Source organism: Haliaeetus leucocephalus, unplaced genomic scaffold, assembly GCF_000737465.1.
Source record: "Haliaeetus leucocephalus isolate CR32 unplaced genomic scaffold, Haliaeetus_leucocephalus-4.0 Scaffold184, whole genome shotgun sequence".
NCBI lineage: Eukaryota > Metazoa > Chordata > Aves > Accipitriformes > Accipitridae > Haliaeetus > Haliaeetus leucocephalus.
In genome coordinates this window covers 11901315-11921385 of record NW_010972620.1, presented here as the reverse complement: position 1 = coordinate 11921385, position 20071 = coordinate 11901315, and the positions used below count along the sequence as shown (strand labels likewise).

The following is a 20071-nucleotide window of genomic DNA, read 5'->3' as shown; positions in this document are numbered from 1 at the left end:
TAGCTAAAGAAGCAGTCATGAAACTGTTGTATATTGGCTTAAAACTTGACAACCACCTAGTGCATTCTTCTTGCTCACCTTTTAAAAATACACGATCTGAGATGGATACATTGCACTGCTGGAGTTTACAATATATATTTCAAATTTACAAAAATACAGAAAAACAAGATTTCTTGCACTCAGATACTGAGCATTAACCCTTTGAGTACTAATTCCCACCTGCAACACTGCAGAACACATTCATCTGACTTACAAGTTTTTATAACATTCTAACAATTATAATTGTCATCTTTATGTACACTATTAGGAAATGCATTCCTACATATTAAAAAAAAAAGGTAGAGACTAATAAACTGCTAATAACAGAAAAATAATGGGCTGAATTATGTGAGGATTTCTGCAACATATACACAGAATCACAGACTGATGATCTCTCACAGGAATTTTCTATTTCCCCTCTGCAGCAATGTAGCAATTACATAAGTCTGTGTTAAGACATGACAGCAAACTTTCTCATGTGGCCATACAGAATTGTGCTTTTTCTCTTATTTATGGATGTACTGCTCACGTTCCACTGTAGACATTTTTCTCACAGCTCTATGCTCCTATTCACTTTCTGTGATCTATTATTACTCTGCACCCTTCCTATTTGAAAAAAAGCACTTTTATTTCATATAGGGATAATTATGATGCAGTTCTGTACTGTGAGTTGATGCTTTGTGTCCAGATGTTCATGGAAACATGAAAAAATTTCTTGCCAAGAGCCTTGTTAATAGAGAATGGTACTGACCCTGGAATGCCCTACAATTCAGCAGAAATCATGAACATAAAGAACTTCTCTGAAGGTCAAATTTGCATTAAAGGATGAAGACAATCTGAAATTTGCTAGGGGAGGAAATGGGTTTTCAGAAAGCAAGTGTTGAAATTAATAGATGGACTCTAAGAAGGTGTGTTTTTGGAAAATGACTGAACTTTCTCTTTCCTGACAACTCTGGACTACGTTGATCATGTAACTAAACAGACAGCATCATATATACAGTGTCTCTGAACTAGAATAAGCTACTTTAAGAAAATAACTGTAGTCCTCAAAGAGTTAATGATAAAACTGCTCTACCTTAACAGATGTGGAAAGATCGTGAAACAGCTTACAGATTTGTTCAAAAGGCATACTTTACAAAGAAGTGTAAAACTTGTTGAGACAATTGCTATTACACCGCACAGTGTCACATACAATGAGTAGTGCATGCTCTGTAAAGACATTAGAGTGGACCCTTATCAAAGCTATCATATAACCTTATACAAAGGATTGTGCCACTTAAACTAGTGCAGAGTGATTTTTTTTCCTGTAGATTTATAATGCTCTAGATTAATATCAATAGGGTTTTTCACAGCCTTGTACAACACTTTTTTTTGTTCTTTTTTAAACACGTGTAACACTAGAAAACAGCAAATGGTATATCCTGACATATGTCATGCAAAATACAACCAATACAGCACCATAGATGTAACAGAGACATTACCTAGCACTTCTCTCCAACAAGAAAAAGGACAGAACAGGGACTGTACATTACACAACTTTACAGGTCTTATGCTACAGAAGATCTTTAGAGGCAGTATCACTTTTGTAGATCTAAAAAGCTGTAATTTTATAAAATCCTGTTTATCATTTCTACCGTAGTCACTTCTGATTAAAATCCATGTCACAGTAATAATATTTTGCTACAAAAATAAATAAGTAAGTTTAAGATGCTGATATGTTTATAAAGTGTCTGAAGTTACTACAGAACAAAAGTGAAAACAATGAATGAAAATGATTTATTTCTAAAGAAATGTTCTGTGTAACAAAAGGATATTGCCTCTCATTCCATTGTCTAGACTTCATTGTCTAATTATCTTTCAGAATTTTTTTATAACTTTCTTTTAAAAATAACTTCACTTTAAAACTGTCACTATCTCTCTCTTTTAGACTCTTATTAAGAAAATGGAAATAAAGATGGAAAAGCTGTACAATTTACTATTGAGCTACACAAATATGCCATCTTATTTAGTTTGGAATAAAAACAAAGATAACAATGGTTTAGGGGAAAAAACACATTATGATGGCCCATGAACTACACAGTAGTTTCATTTTTCCAAGGGCCAGTTTTGATATTTCCTGTACTATCTGAGCTGTATATCATGGCTTCATGCACGTTTCCCTTGAGAATTCCGTTGTGATTCGTCGTATTAAATGGCAATGACTGTGTCCGTGGGTGCATTTCAAAATGAGCTGGATGGTGCACAGTGTCACTTTCTGGCATTTTAGCACAACTATATATTACAGTACTTGCATCGCTACTTTCGGGCTGGTTGACAGTAGGATATGGATCACTTTTTGAGCAGCAGGCCCGTCTGTGACCTGACTGGCTATCGTGCGTACTGTGGGGACTGTCTGTATGTGAGCTGTGGATGCTGCCATCAATACTCGAAGGAATGTGATAGGCGTATTCTCTTTCACCTGCAGATCTATGCCGACTGAAGTAACGTGGCTTAGTTCTGCTTTTCAGACATCTATGAATGTGCATATTGGGTCTGAAGGTTCCCTCGCTGTGGACATGAATGTGAGCTTCATCATCAAGTAGCTGATCACAGTGCATTTTTGCACAACATGGTGTCACAGGTGAAAGGCAGTTAACGTGATTTTGAACTGCTTGTAGGTTGGTAAGTTTGCAGTGGCTAGCTGCTGGATGATTAAACACAGCTGATTTGTTGGGACATGGTGATTCCTGAAGACAAGGTGCGTGAACTTGAGTGTCACCATTGACATTAACCTTTGGGCGCACATTAACTTGGACAGAATAGGTGTTTCTTCTAGATGGGCAACAGGACCACCAGCAATGCCACACGTCATCTCGCTTTGCACAGTGATGGATCAGGATGAAAAGCCCCAAGGTCACACAGAAGGCTCCGTAAAGACAGCTAAATATCATATCCAAGAAATGACCTTGAGATACTGCAAGTGCTCCAAAGGTCCAAGTGGCAGTAAACAGGAACAAAGTGAATGCTGCGGCTCGAAGCTGAGCCTTAAATGAATGCTCATTTTCCAATAAGGAAGAAGAAATCATGGAGCAGGTTGCCTGGGAAACGGACACAGAGTCTGTAATATGACCATGGCCCACCTCAGTACTTGGCATTCTCTGCGGATCTTCTGTCTTCTCCTTTAACTCATACTTGCGTTCAGGATGGTGCTTCAGTTGCACATACGTGCAGAGAAAGTAAACACAGGTGACTAGCACAATGAATGCTACTGGCCCATAAAAAGCACCAAGACTAGGCTCCCATGCCATCCAGCAACTGAAAACAACAAAAAAAGAGTCAAGAACATTTTATAGCACACATTAGATACCATGGACAACTGACTGATGTGAAACTGGGCTTTCTGACTAACTTGTAGGACCCAACAGTGTCTCAGAAGTTCAGATGTTTGTTGTGGAGGAAGGGAGTGTGTCTTTGGTATCAATTAAACTGAGGTATCACTTTCATATTTTTTAATAGAATAAAATGTCTAGTATAATTTACAGGATATTAAAGCTGAAAATTTCCAAGAAATGTAGGTCAGTTTAGAAACTTGAATTGCAGTGAAGTATAAGGCCATTTATGTCAAGCCTTTTTTTTACTATTAAAAATGTCAGTGCTAATACTTTGATTAAAAAGCAAATGAGGCATAGTTTATGCAATCTGTGTGAGCAACAGAAATGTACAGATTTCAATGGTTTGTATTAATGAACATTGATACAAACTCTTAAGCCTGAAGATTGTTCTTACAGAATTTTCTTGTTGCCAAAGTAGAGAAGAGCCTGTGTAATAAGAAAGGCTGAAAAAAGAGTTCCAGTTGAACAGTCACCACTTTCTGCAGTGAGCAGACCCAAAAGATACATGCCATTTCTGAATTCTGCACTGTTTCTGAACTTCCTGGGAGTTAATTTACACCAATTTGAATGTCCTCAGAAAAATTAAGGAAACTGATGGTCTCTCTGTGATACACTGGTAGCATAATATTGTAGCATTGATCGTTATTTGCTAGGCTTCAAATAGTATAACCATAACTGGTTTAGAGCAGCTTAAAGTAGTTCACAGGCCAGTATGAGCTGAATAAGCCTCAGTCAGCTGCATAATTTAGTAGCAGTCTAACAGGACTGTCCTGAGGATGAATGATCTAATCAAATAAACATGGGGGAAGAAAACACTTCTGGCTAATGAAATTCCAGATGGAAACTGGGAGAACTTGGGTCAGGGGGAGAAGGAATACTTGCTTAGTTTTTACTCTTCCCTGTGATCTGCTTTTAGCCACAGACAGACAGGGCTGTATAAGCTAGTACAGCTGTTATTAGGTTCTTATACTCTAAATATTACATGGGTTTCTGGAAAGAGGAATAAGTTACTTTCCTTATCTGTTGGACTAGGACAAGAAGTAATGGGCTTAAACTGCAGCAAGAAAGATTTAAATTAGATTTTTCAAAAAGTTTCCTAGCTGTTAGGACAATTAGGATAATAAGCTGTTGGAATAAAGTGGGTCTATCCATTATCAGAGCATTTAAGGCACCTCAGATAAATAACTGTCAGGAATGGTTTGGATATAGCTAATTTCCCACTGGGTCAGAAAGACCAGGTGATCTGTCATGATCCATTCCAGCTCTAAAAGTGACACTGTGTGACACTTCATATTCATTTAGGCGTGTGTGATTGGTTGCAGTCCCTCCACTACAGCGAGGAACCTTCTGGTATCACATTCTTGTCAAGCCAGGAATCATCTACAACTTACTATAAAAAGGGCAGAATGAATTTTTCTCCCAGGCTGAGAACTTCTCAGCTAAAAAGAGGCAGTCCCACTGGGTATTTATCACAAGAAACTGCAGACTAACAACTTCAAATTTTTAAAATCTGAACCTTAAACAAAAACATGCACACTTTTATTAATGAACTTAGAGACACTTCAAGGAGTATATATTTTGCTGTCAGATATACACATGAAAAGATTCCCTGAAAGGTATCTTGTGAAAAGATAGGTAAGTTACCACCTATATTTAATTGGATAAGCAGAGAGCACAAAGCTACATGAATACTTGAAGTACATTTGAACGCTGCATATTTGATGCGAAGTGGAGAATGGAATGCTCCCCAGTGGAACAGTCTCTTGGGATGCTCTTATTTCAAGTGGAATCTCATTGTGGATCACTTAAAAAATGAGTTCCATAAAAAAAAAGTTCAAATTTGTGCATCTACATTTACTCTACTAATACCATTAAAAATGAATAAGGCATATAACTCACTATGCTGTTGTTGAATTAGAAGCTGTCTTTTTACTCAGTCTTATAACCATCCCTCACCTGTGCCTTGTTTTCTGTACAGACTGTGGTACCAGGTATTGATTGGCTATAATTAACATGATTAAAGAAGTATAACCTCTGTAACTGTGCCAAAGTGAAAAATGTCTCACATTTATGAACATAAATAATTGAGTCTTTTAATATACTGTTGATTGTAAGTGTCTAATTGGATAAGTTTGAATAAATATATGAATATGAGTTGGGCCCTAGGCAGAGCAAACAGTTAGCCATGGTATGTACTAATTTATTACCAGAATTTAAATTTCAATTACCTGTAAAAATGCCTTTAAGGAGTCAAATGCTCACTTACAAACCATTCTCCTTTGTTTCCACTTTTCTTACCCAGAACATACCTAGTTTCAAATGTATTACAATAGATGCTCAAAGCAGTAACTAAGAATGATGTTCTCCAGAGTACTCGTGCTGGCAGAGTACTAATATATCCACTAGTGTGCCAGTCATTGCCACGCTGATCATTTACACAGAATGTATTTAACTTTGCCGTCTGATTCATTTTCTGCTACACTTTTATGGAAAGGCTTATTGTACTTTATTGATATCTCATGTTTCATGTCAAGAATTAATAACAATGTGATGCCCGGACAGCTTGTGGAGGTAGACTGAACACTAATACACTAGTACACTAGAGGGCTACGTCGGGATTGCAAGATGTTGTGACGAACACTTCCAGGTGATGAAAATCCAAAATAATTGTTTTTTAAGGGAGGGGCAGGGGTAGAGAAGGCAGAGGAAGGATTTTTACTTGTCCTTTTTTCACATAATTATTTGTAAATTACTTTAAATAAGTCACCTGAAGGATATCAATTCAAGGTAGAGAATGAATTGAAAGTATTTAATTCATTAGTAGCTCCATTAAATATGCTATCTATTAGGCATTTTTAATATCCTTTCACTTATTCGGATGTAAATGAGGAGTAATTCTGTAAATGAAAAGTGATTCTATTGACCGTAATGGAGTCAAATTGATAGAGGTGAAGCAGCGAGCCCCAGATTAAGACATTGCTCTGCCATAGCTATTAATTAATAAAATTTCATAATAAATGTCATCCCAAATGGCATGTCTTTACCCTTTATGAAGTCAGTTACATTTATAGGCATAAGAAAAAGAGTATGTTTTCCTTAAAGTTTTATGATAATAGTTTATACTTACTATGGTGCATTGCCTTCAATCCCATAATTATTGATATTGGTTGCTGCTGTAATCCCACATATAATAAAAGGAACTCCACCACTAATCAGGTAAAATCTGTTGAGAGATAATAACTGATGTTTTAATTTGCCTGACTTGTAGTCAAATGCTGCTTTTAAAATAATTGTACCTTCTTGAAGTATCCTGAGTATACAATATTGCTGAAACATTAAACTTGTCCCTAAAACCAGAAAAGCAAAGAATGAAGTATTGTCACAATAAACACTGTACTTTATGAAACAAACAGCAGAAAGCTTAATATTTAATATTTATATGGACCCACTTTTAACAATCTCTTGACTTATGTCTTTAGTAAAGGTAGTCACTGCTGCAGTCACATGAAGAACAAAACCTTGTCTAATGAAAGAACCTACATCCCAAATAAAGTTATTCCACTCACCTAGATATTTATATTTAATAGTTATTAAATATGTAAGCATTATAAATTAAAAATATTCAGACAAAGCAGCTGTATTCACTTTAACCTGAAAATATTCCCAGGGAAATTCAGAGAAATCACAGAAACATTTTCCTAACTCCTGGATGACAAAAGAAACAGAGTTCAGTTAGGCAAAGAGAAAAGAGGCAGTCTACTTGACAAAATGGGTTTTTTTTTTCTGCACAGAGGAGCAATCTGGAGAAATCAGGAGGATTAAACATCCCTTTGCATATACCACACTTTTCTTCACTCATTCAATAGCCAGCCTTGCAAATGCATTAAAATGTGAGGCCCTCTAAGGCTTCAGCAAGATCTCATAAATATCCAGGAGAGTGTTAACCGAAGCGTTAATCTTTCTGTAAAGACTTCTATTTGAAGACTGAAAGCACATAGATTCACACCCTTTTAACCAGTTAAATGCCACTGAACTACTTGGAAGCAGCAGTCATCCCAATGTACTATCATTAGGCTACATTAAAGTCCTAGGGGATGTCTCATTGAAGTTGGTGTCCTGCATTCCTATGTCCAAATTCAGCAAAATAAACCATCATCACATTTTCCATTTATATAAGCAAAACACAAAATGATGCAGGGAGCACAGCACTTCCACCGCTGCGGTCTCTGAGGTGGAGAGCACCAGACCTGTGCAGTGAGGTTACAGCTGGAGGGAATGCTGCTCAGTGATAACAGGTAAAAGACAAAGTTAGTTTCCTTTCAAGCCACAGATGCTTCCCAATCACTGCTATTATGTTGATCATCAGGACTAAGAGGGACCTAGTAATGTGTGGGACACATTCTGACCAGAATCTGGCCACTAGTTTTCTATACTGTGTTACAAATATTGGGAAATTTCACAGTCATTGCAAGGCAGGATTTTTATAGAAACAGAGTTATAGTAAATCAAACCCAGAATTAGTGTTAGCATTTCTTAACCTCTTTTCCCCACCTCCTTTCGAAGCAGAATTAGAGGCCAGGCCTCAGAAAATTTCATGTTAACATTTACAGTCAATCTTTGTCCTAATGGTCTAAGCTGTAAACAGAGGAGAGAAAATCATCCTCCACGTTTATCAAAAAGCCGTTCAGATTTTATAACTTCGAAGTCATTAAGTATCTATTTTTTCTTCAAACTTGGCTTATTCTGTAGAGCTCAACAAATTCCAATGAACAAGCTGCCTCCTTACAAAATCCACTCATTCCCTGCAGTTTAATGATTGTACATATCTTTTGACTTGAGCATGTTGAATAAGCTAGCTTCATAGCCTATTATTACTTTTAACAAAGACATGTTCAGTGACATTTTTGAAATTCAGGAAGTGACTAGGGTAAGCAATGAGGCATAGAAAAGTTAATCCCAAATTATGTAAGAAATAGTAAGGAGCAGAAAAATAGGAATACAGAAGCAAGTATAGGAAACTGCACTTCAAACTCATCTGAAGTGATTACACCATAGAATTTACCTACAATGCAGCCTATAATTTCATTTTTTGCAGAGCCACCACTTTTTACAGATTGGATACATACATTCAAATCCTATCCTTATCTAAAGTCTCAGACAAGCCAGTATTTGGGTGTTAGATAATCTACTTCATATCTCACACTTTCAGCAGGCTGCTGAACACTACAACAGTAGCATCAGATGTTCTGGAAGCCCTTAGCTGTACAGTGCTTAAGAAATGTGGCAAAATCTAGCCAAATTCCTGTCCTGGCTCATTGCTAAGAAAATACATTCTAGAAATGACATAAGGTGAAGTCAAATGGTTTCAGCGTACCTGAGGTGCACTGTACTGATATCCAGCACAGCACACTGCCTGCCCTGTCTCATTGGAAAAAAACCCAGTAAAATAGCAAATAGAAAATGACAGTGTATACAAATGATTCTTCATTGGTGGGTTTGGGATTCTTAAAAGGTGAAGGGAAAAAAAGTCTGCCAAATAGAAGAAAAGTCAGCAAGAGAGGAATGGGGTTAAAATAGAACAAACAGAAAATATAATCAAAGAAATTGAAGTTAAATTGCAAGAGCAGAAGCACATACTCTTGCCCATTTGTGTGAGCTCATGGATACCTTAAATAGTATATAAAGAAGAAAAGACCACACTGGAAAGTCACCAAAGAGAAGAAACATTGTTCAAGAAGATCCATATACATGTTAGTTGTGAGGAAGTACACTTAAAATTAAGAAATTTAGACCAGTCTTTTGAAACATTAGTTTCTATGCAATCATTAGTTTTTTCCAATTTCTTCTTTTTCACCCAGATGAAACGATTAGGATCACTGAAGTAGAATTGATAGGGAATGAATAAAAAGTGAAGAAAATGCAGATAATAAATAGCTATGCTTCATACCTCCCAAAAACTTTTTATCTAAGAGAACCAAAGTGCTTTATAACATTAATTAATTTAGCCTTACAGCCCCCCGCGTGGTCAATAAACATTATTATCCCTGTTGTACAGATGAGAAAACAAGCAAGGAGAGATTAAGTGTTCAAGGTCATGCAGAAAATCTGTTTCAGAATGAGACTTCTTAATTCCCATCCTATGTTTAAACACAAGGCACCTCTCTATTACTGTAAATGAAGGGACAGGGCAAATCACAGCATCCAGGAGTTTGTCTCCAAGCCCAAGAAACACGATTGCCTCTCCATAAGTTCAAGCAGGAGCAAGAAGGAAGGATCCCCGAGTTAAGGTGGTTCCCTCCCAGTATTCACTAAGCCTTGTCAATGACTGTCTGCCTGTTACTCCCTGCAAAGCCTGATTTGTGGAGGAGGAGCCCATGTGTGCTATTCCCCGTGCGCCCTAATACTAACTTCCACTGGTATTTTGTATAGCACTGCCTGGGCATGTACACAGAGCAGATTTTCCAGACCAGTTAAAGTGGTCTCAGTGTAAGGGTTGTAACTGGAGAGATGCTGGGTTCTGCTGCTTTTGCTGCTGCAGCCAACTTTCTGTGTCTTTCAGCCATACAAGAGCAAAAGCAAGGGGTGATGTTCCTGTCCAGTAATGCTCATTCGCAGAACAATATAATAAAGCAGTACCAGAAGGATGAACCTTGTAGATTGAGCAAGTGTACATGCTTTTCAACCATATTCCACCATCCCTGCCCCGTAGATTGTCCTATTTTGAAAATAATGATCAAACTTTTTCCTACATTGTTTGCCTAACTTCCATTTACTACTTCCTCTCATGGCTATCTTTTGGTTTTAAAGCTTTAAAGGTCTATATCCATTGGTTCTGTAACCAGCTTTTGTCTTCCAATTACCTTTTCTACTTCTGAGTTACTTTTCTAATTTTTCTCATTAAGCCAGTGGGCTGTCTCCTCTTCACAAAAGAATATGTAGTATCTCAGCACCCAGAGCCAATTTCATCTACTTGTGTTACTCTTCTACCATTCAAGAACACAAAGAGTGATACTCAGGCTACCAGTAATGAAACTGTGTAGGGAGCAGTAAGAAGACAGAAGGACCCTGCTCTGACAGATGTGGCTGTTACGATAGAACCAGCTAACACGGAGGGACTGGCTGTAGTCAAGATAGCCGTGCATGCAAATCTTTAAAGACTGGGAAACGACAGGGAGGAAATTAAAACTTTTTTCCAGCTCAAATTTGATTTTGACAAGCAGTTAATTTATATAACATTTTTAAATTGCTTCACTAGTTTTTTAGTTTACTATTACTAATTGTAAACTATCTGTGGGATGATTTGGGGCTTTGAAGCAATTGCCAAGCTGTTGCTTCACTAGCCCTTGAGAAGAGTTTTTAAAATTTGTACATTGTTGTTGCTGGCCACCCAGGGATGTCCTGATGATTCCTAGCAGGCTTTCACATCAGCATACATTTATTTACTGAAGCTCATTCTATCACATCTTCACTAACATTGTTATGCAAGCTAATTAGATTAAAGCTAGCCTGGTAGGCCTCAGCATGCTGCATTCGCACCTCTTAGCTGCAGTATAGGCAACACCTCCGGTCTGAAAACCAGCCTATGCAGACACGCTCAAATGATGTGCAGTAATTTGTGGGGGGATGAATCATGCTCACTGAACATTAGAGGGAACCCCTAAGTTCCTGCTGCAGCTGCCTGAGACCAGTAAATACAACATTTTTTATTACATGCACTGACATAAACACCCCCTCCCCCCCCCAACAGAGCAGCAGACACTGCTTGAGGTGATGTCCCTCTGTTGACATCATGGCTTACTGTTCTCCAGCTTCCTTTCAGCAAAAACTCCTCTTGTAAGGCAAACCCCACCAAAAAATACTGGGAGCTACATAGCCAATCTGATAGAAACAGGATAATGTCAGCAAGAATGACTGCAATAGCCTGCAGGCAGCATCCATTCTGCTAACTTAACATACCATATATTCTTCTAAGTTTATTTCCATAAATATTACTCAGAAAGTCAGCAAGTAAAAGGAACGTTCTACCCAGTGATGAGTTTCTTGCTTGAGTGTCTGGCTATTCTCTAGCCCAAAATTGTTTCCAGATTAAGAACCTTGGCCCTGGAATAAATTCTTCCAAAAAGGACCAGACCTTGGCTTTGTGGGTGTAATGCCAGGCTGATTTTAAGATTTTTTTCTGCAGAGGTTGGCAGAATGGCGATGTATCAGGAAGTGATTTAATAGCTTCAAATAGTCTTTATTGTAGACACTACTTGATTAAAATGTATGTATATTTAAAAGTATTCCTCTCCACATGCACAAGTCTAGAAAGGCACATGTTAGATATATAAAGATACCAGTGAAACATTAATTTCTTTCTTTTTCCTCAGTACAAAAAAAGATTCACCTATTTAGCTCCACTTAGTTCTAGGGCACAGTTCATATAGGAAGAGATGTCAATCTATTAGTCACTTGCAAAATAAACATGAAAATAAAAGAGGAGTCACAGCAAGATGACTTTCCCCTTTATTTTTCCTTGAGCTGGGATTTGATTTTAACATCTTTGTGAAAATAATCCATATAGAAAATGGTCATTAACTTCTGAGCTAACCAGATGCCACAGTTCAAGTACCCGGCAGGCAGGCAGACAGATAAGTAGCTGCTCTGTAGAAAGCTGAATTTATGAGTCCGATTTTCAAATTATTCTTCCTGAATTTTTCATGCATCACATAATTTCATGGTCCTTTTTCCTGAGAATTTTGATAAAATAAAAAGAAGACTTTGTAGAAATGATGGGATTTTGAAAATATACTTTCCATTTAAGAAAAAAAAAAAAATCATCATTTTGAATCCTATTCCCAGATAGTCTTGACTTATGAACATGTTTACAAATACCATGTTAGTTTTTCTTCATGGCCTTGCTGAAGAGAAATAGCCTGTATTTCTTAAGTGCTTTTTCCCTGTCTGCAAAGTAGAATATAAACATGGAGAATACACACACACACACACACACACACACAAAGGAAAAATAATCTACTAATAATGCTAAACTAAACTTTAATATGGCAAGTCAAACTCTAAAAGGTAAGTAACAGCAGAATTGAGTTGTGTGAAAACTCTATTTAGCACCTTTATGTGGCAATATTGTTATTCTTTTTAACTGCCTGTTCACAGACCACTTTATTTTTTCCATAAGATATTTCACTCATTCAGCATGGAAGGAACAAGGATCACTGGACAGGTAGTTATTCATTTTTACATATATAGCTCTTCTTTCTAGATCTTACTGCAAATTAAGAGCTTCACAAACATTAATTAATTAATCTTCATAATGTCCTTGTGAGAATATGTATAATCTTCTCCATTTAGAGGCAGAGACTAAAACAGAGAGAGATGAATGACAAAACTATTAAGAAAAGTCTCTGCAGATTTGTTTGCTCAACTTAAGATGTCCAGGCCTCCATTTGACAAAACTAGGCCCTAATTTTTTATTAAAATTGGCCATGAAATAGGAATTTAAATACTTTGCTGGATCTGCCCTTAGAGTCTCATAATATGGGAACCAGGGCAATAAAGTGGGAGAATGTTAGTCAGTGTCAGAAGATATGAAACCTCACCTATCATACGGCTTCAAAAAGACTTGCCTTTCTCATGTGAGCCCACTGCACTAGATACTCATAACTGAGTTTCTCTTCCTTTCCGTCTATGTCAGATGATGTCTCATGCACTGCCAGTTAGGTAGTGTGAGAATTTAGGCCCTGCTAGTGGAGGAAGCCAAGAGGATGTGCTGAAGCTATTTCTATTCAACTTCCCTGGTTAACAGCCTTCCTGGCTAGTGTAGTCATTACGTCTACTTCAGTATTTTGCAGATGAAAAGGAATTTACAGGCTGGCAGTCCAGCTGCAATTTGCTTTACTGTGACCCTGTAAGACAGTCTGAGCCAGCAGTGAGGACAGAGAAACAAAAATGAATACACACACACACAAAAAAAAAAAAAGAAATCAAGAACTCAAAAAAATGTTTAGAGAAAAATCAGAAGAAAGACAAGGGGGTTTCACTTACATAGAGATAACTCTATTGTCTCTTGGTGAGCTAGACCAACTTGAAGAGCCAATGTAACTAAGAAGCAAGAGAGACCTTGCCTTTTTTTTTTTTCCTATTTTATTGGAGAATGCCTTGGGGGCTGTTGGAAATCAAAGAGAGAGATGATTCTTACAGTGCATTCCATGCTGCAGTTTAGCTCTATTGACTTCTATTTCTGCTCAGGCTTAATGAATAAATAACTTAAGTCAGGGTAAGGAGGTACTCATGCTAAATGTACTTCTGAAGGAAAGAAGCAAGTAAAATATTAAGCAGCATGTTGATGAGAAAAAAAAATATTCATTAGTATTTCTTAAAGAATCTATATTTTTAAAAGCTTAAAAAGAGCATGGAGCTCATAGAGAGAAAACTGTTTATGTTAATGACTGGAGAGAAAAAATTGGAGGAGAAATAATACTCATGCTTTGAGAATTTTCTATTTGCACAATCATTTTATCCCTAGGGAACACAACAGGCCTTTCAATTCTGTTTCCACAGTTAATTTCTAGTAGTAAAATGGCTGATACTCTCGTTTGGAGCAATTCATTGCTACCTCATTTTTCCAGGCATTTGACTACTCTGGTGTAGAGCTGTTACCTGAAATCATTTTGCAGTTCCAGCCTACTGAATCAAACACAACTGCTTCACTGAGCATTGCGGTACACCTTTAGAAAGTCAATTACCATCAGGATGTCCTTCTGCCTTTCAAAGGGGAGAAAAGAACCATTAACCTATCAACCCTCATCAAGACAAGAAATTCTGATAACAGCCTATATATGACAATACTATTTTATATAATATGAAAGTGAAATGAAAAGTAAAGCATGAAAAGATAGTGATAATAAGTGCTGTACCCTTATATTGTCACATATTTAATACTTGATTCACATTATATTAGTATCAATGTTTTATGACTGTCAGTAGAATCACCTTGAATTTTAAATAGAAAATATGGATTTCTTTGGTTTTACTTGATGTAATAATTCATTAAGCCTGCCAAAGGAACCAAATGGAATGACTAGCAGGAGGAAATATATTTTAATTTGGATCAACTGTGAAAGTCACTGACAGGGGGCTCTGGTCTATGTTCTCCTATGACTAAATTTTTAAATTTTTTTTTTTTTTTTAAAGGAATTTATGTCAATCCCACAGTTTACTACGGCAGTCACCAACACAACTCCCTGAATCACCCTGTGTTTCATGCATTGTTAAGTTTGACACTTACTGGCTTTGTAGACAACATTTTTTTGTCAAGAAGAATGCTTTTTCTTCTGCAGTAATTTTTTAAAATTTCAAATGGACCAGTCAAGTCCTTGCTTTGTAATTTTTACATCACCTGAAAATACACTATTTTCAGCTTTCACAGGAGGAGAACCTTTGGAGAGTTTATTCAGAGGTTATTTATTCACTACATGGTATATCTTTGGTTTTAGGTATGAAATCTATTTGTTGTATTAAAAAGAGATATTCTGAGACCTTATTTTTTATTATGAACTATATTGCCAAGTTAGAGCTGAATATCTTTGATTGCATAAGTTTCACAAGTAATATGTGAAACTGTCCATTTTCTAGAGAATAATACTCTTAGTTTTATTTTCTATTAAGTTCTTTCGCTGTACATGCACAGAATGATTCAGGAGATATTAATGACCAAGCAATCAATGTCATGAAGATAGGGACTTTACTGGTAGACCCAGGTAGCTTGTTCTTAGATTTGCTCAGCTGAGCATTCATGACAGATGTGTGCAAACAGACAATGAAAAGAGAATACAGGAACTCCTGGGAAATATCTCTAGGGAGGACACGTTAATTCTCTTCTCCTAAATTCATGTCTTCTCTTCCTTTTTCTCTTATATAAATCAATGATCTTATATAAAGGGCAAGATCTTTGCCCATAGTGCCAGAGGGAGCTGAAATTGTTTAGAAGAAAGAGAAAAATACAAGAAATACTTCAGAGAAGTGAATTTCCACAAAAACTACATTGGTAATTTGCACATTTTTTTGCAAGCCTTGTATCTTTTGATACAATATTAAGCTCGTCTTCCAGAGTGCAGGTGATAAAGAATCTCAGCTTTCTCTACTGAACTTTTATGTGGGCACAGAAACAACTGAAATCTGATTTCCTACAGATTTTGTCTTATGATTGTCTTTGGTGTCTGAAAAGGTACAAGGTCCTCTTGAGATCTTTCCCATAGTTATGCCACCTCTATATCATTTCAGCCATCGCTTATGTTGAGATATTAATCTTTGTTATTCACCTGCCCATCTAGTTATGTGAAACTTACAGGAGCTTAATGATCTTTATCCACATCAGGTTGACTAGCGAAGTTATTAGACAGGGAAAGCCTCAATGACAGTCACATACTTAAAAAAATGTTTCTTTAAGGAGATCTTAATATAAATAAGAATAAATTTCCATTTTTCCATGACAGATAATTACAGGCAAAATGTGAAAAATGTGAACTTTAACGGTTCAAAAACTAGCAGACAAACAGGAAGCTTAAATTCACTGGTTTCAAAAAATGTCCTGTTTTTTACACTAATATCACAATTTTTACTTTAGTTTACTGATTCTTGAATGATGAATGTTGGTGTTACTACTTACAGAGGGAAAACAGTAGCAAGAAAGCACAGCTCCAACAAGCTAAAAAGCATTTTTATCTCTTCTGCTGGCCCTGAAAAATTTCAGGCATCTTATAAAGCCTGTTTGATTGATACAGGCCATTAAAATAATGTGTTTAGGAAATCTAATGTTGCCCCATGAAATCTGCCATTTCTGCCAAAAAAAAAAAGAATTGCATTTCTTCAATGAAAATGTAAATTACAGCTTCACACATAACTGTATGTAAAACTAATGAATGCATCAGCTGGTTTCTGTCACATAACAGTGATTGGGTGGTTACTGTTATACAGAGTACTCTCAGAAGTACTTTAAAATTGTACATGTTCTGGCCACTGGGTAACATACATATTTTTAATATTTAACAGATTCATATTTAATATATTCATATGTCCTTGTAAAGTGCTTTCTTATGAAGTTTACAGAACAATGGTAAATTTAATCTCTTTACCTAGATTTGGTCAGCATATCCTATGCATATTCTTAAATGATACCCACCAACAATAGTCAAGACATATTTATACTGTCTGTGTACAGATAACATACGGAGGTAACTCCATTGGCTTTTAAATATTAAAAGTTCAAAGTATTAAAGCATTCTTACTGCTTCTGAGGATTTTACCAATGAGGTAACAAACCCCCCATCTTTAAAAGATTGTTAAAGATTAGGTGCTACATCCCCAAAATTTAACGGAGTTAGTGTTTCAGGCTTCTGCATCTCTGGTTTCACAATTATGTGCTAATCACAATTTACTACTACCTTCCATCTATTTAGGTAATTGGGTTTATTTTCAACTGCATGTATCTAAAATCTAATCACACAGCTAGAGCAAGATGTATCCTCAGGCAAAGTGAGAGAACAAACTGTGTTGTTTAAGACATGAAGAAACCACACACTAAATAAAAATAATATCATTTTGATTATTAAATCTTCTTGGTCTACGAGAAGTATTCAGTGACAAACCCAGAGGGCCATTTAAAATCGAAAAGCATCTACGCAGAAGATCCATGGAAACCACAAAACCCTTTCTGTTGAATCTTTCCAGCTACCAAGCTTTTGTCATCGACAAATCAAACCCACATTTTTAGGGAAAAGATGAAACAGTTTCCTGAAAGGAATTGTTTCTGATGTGAAAAGCATACAAGCAGGTTTTGAATTCCTCTAAAGTCCATATTCAGTGCACAGTAAAGGAAGGGAATCTGTGCTTTATTTTGGTTCCCATTTTAAAATATTATGATGAATTTTTTTGAATAGTTCTAATATTTTTAGGGTTTGCCACAGGTCATGAGTTTAAGGAAGGGGCATCCCTGAAATTTAAGAAAAATTAGTACCTCAAACATCAAAGCCATTATTTTCATTCACACAGAAAATTGCTTTCAATCATAAAGAAAACCATAAGGAAACACTTGCAGGTGAAGTCAGTGCAAGGCACAGATATTAACATCCTAAGATACACCCTAAATGACTTGACATATCAATTCTGAAGGCACTATATTTTTTGCTTTATTTACCAAGACTGCACAATGAAAAATCTAAAAAAAAGTATTATGTGTAAGGTGCCTGTATAAGTTAAACATGGGTCTTTTTCTTTTTTCATATTTCTACCCTCACATTGTCTTTGTTCATAAATACTTGCTGAGAAAAAAAATCTCAGTACTTACACGGAGCAACAGAACAGAATAGAGTGCCTGCCTCGAGAATTAACTTGCACTCCACAAAGACTAGAGTCTTATGCACCAGAAATTTAAAATGGGAAGCTGCAAAATATAGCTCAGATAAAAACCCCAAACTATTAAGATGAAACATTTCAATTTTTTTCCAACCAGAAATTTTTCTGAATATCTATTACCTAATCACTTCTAAATATTGACTTTAATTTGCTTTTCAGAATAAGAAGACATATCAAAAATGTTGTCATCTCCCATGAATGATAATTCAGTTTTACAGCTGCCCACATTTGGAATATGAATCTATAGTATATGCAACCACTACTTACACCTCAATGGACTCATACAGAAAGAAAACATTAGAAATCCAAAACCTATTAATTTGATTAATTGTGAATAACTACTTGGTAATTTGATGGTATTCCAACATTTTTTAAAGCACATTTTATTACTTCCTGTCGTTTTTCACTTAGGAATCCTTAGTAATGACAGATTCATTTTCATGTATTTCAACACTGTAGTATATTCCTCAGTTCTGCTATTTGAAAGCAAGCTGCATTTCCTGTCTTTCATGGTTTAAGTATTAGCTGCACCAAGTAATTTTAAACCCATGTAGCAATGATTAATGTATTTGGATATTTTCCTAGAACAATAACCAACAGTCTTCACATCATTGAACACATCACATTCTTGTTAGGACATAACAAAGTTCCGTACCTTCTTAATGCTACACATGTTGATGTTCACTGTACACTGACCAAGGTGAGCAAAAAACTATTATTCATAACAACATGCCCCGAGGCAAGAAACCATTTAAATTTTCCTTTGGTACAGTGAACTACAAGTTATTTGGTACAGGGAACTATTATACCAAGTGAACCTGCTCCTTTAAGTGATAATGTGAGAAAATAATCTGCGAATACTCAATAATTAGGTGTCTGGACTCTCTTCCGTGATGAGGAAGACAGATTCTCTTTCCTTGAATTAGATGATTAAGGGTCAGCCATCACACCTGAGTGCTGTGAGTACTGGATGTTCAGCATTCCAGTATTAGCACAAATGGTGCTAATTTCCTTATGAGGTAGGGATACTTTCAGTTTGCAGGGATGGAAATTCACTTCCGTCACAACTCTATTTTATTCTTATTTATGCATTTTTTTAGAAATTTGTTAAACTTCTGAAAGAGTCGGGACTGGAGAATCAGAACCAGAGTCCTCATGGACTGTGGCAGAATGAGGTGGCCACCACATCATGAGTTTCTTTTCCTATCCCTCATATTCTTTCATCAATAGTTTAGATATACTATGTGCAATCTGATGGGAATTTCTTGTGTTTATAAACATGATATTTATATATTTTACATTATGTGGCTATGAATTTTAACTTACATTATATACCTATGAATTTTAATGTTGTTCTGTTAAACTCATTGGGTTTTGTTCATGGGATTAAGAGTGATTTTTTTTGTGCTTTATTTCACACTAGGTTACAGCCCTTACATTTCATGTTTGTCGTCCATTCAAGATGAAAGCTAAAGGAAACAGAACTAGGATGGGAGGAAGAAATAAGGTCCTTGGAGATTTTCAAAACTTGACTAGATGAGGCCCTGAGCTAACTTTTAAGTTGGATCTGCTTTGAGTGGAGAGTTAAACTAGATGACTTAAGAGATGTTTCTGCCAAACTTATTATTTTTATGATTCTATGATTAACTTATTATTCATTGTTATCTTTTCAATCTTATGAGGGTCCATCCATACCAGCTGTCAATGCTGAGAGAAGGGCTCTTTAAACCTCCTGCTCTTCTAGTTTATGTAACTCTGTAAATTGAAACATATGCACTCGTCAGAGGAGACTGATTCACAGGTGAGTGAGCATAGCTTGAAAATTCCTATAGTTAGAAGGCTATGTGCAGAGAGCCAGACAGAGTTCTTTAGCAGAGTACAGTGCATTATTAAAATGTAACTGAGATAGGACACGACTGAGGTCAGAAAGAGACCCCACCTCACATCCCATCAACATTGGCTACAGCTGTGACTGTAGCCAAGAATAGTTGCAACAAAAGAAAAATTTATGCTATGTATAAAATCTATTATTGTATCAGGTAAGTTGTGCATCCATTACTTATGTAAGCGTTCCCACTGGCTTTGGTCAAGCTCCATATGAGTGAGATGCAGACTTGCATGATTTTGTACTTACTCAACTGCATCATTCTTTTGCAGAAACTGATCTACATTCTAAAGAATCTTAATGAAGTTTCATCCTTACAGTTTGCAAAAAGGAAAAAGCTTACTTTTTCATGTTTGTTTTCATGGAG

The 20071-nt window shown here is 36.3% G+C and overlaps 1 protein-coding gene across 1 annotated transcript in view; it reads right to left on the bottom strand.

Moving 5' to 3' along the window:
• Nucleotides 1-2111: 2111 nt before the first annotated feature.
• GPR123 (G protein-coupled receptor 123) overlaps nt 2112-20071 on the bottom strand; it is a 49933-nt gene continuing 31973 nt past the window's right edge. The window contains exons 6-7 of the mRNA XM_010564900.1: nt 6538-6633; nt 2112-3333 (exon numbers count right to left, since the gene is read on the bottom strand). Of these exons, the coding sequence (XP_010563202.1) occupies nt 2112-3333; nt 6538-6633 (1318 nt within the window). The remainder of the gene's footprint in view (nt 3334-6537; nt 6634-20071) is intronic.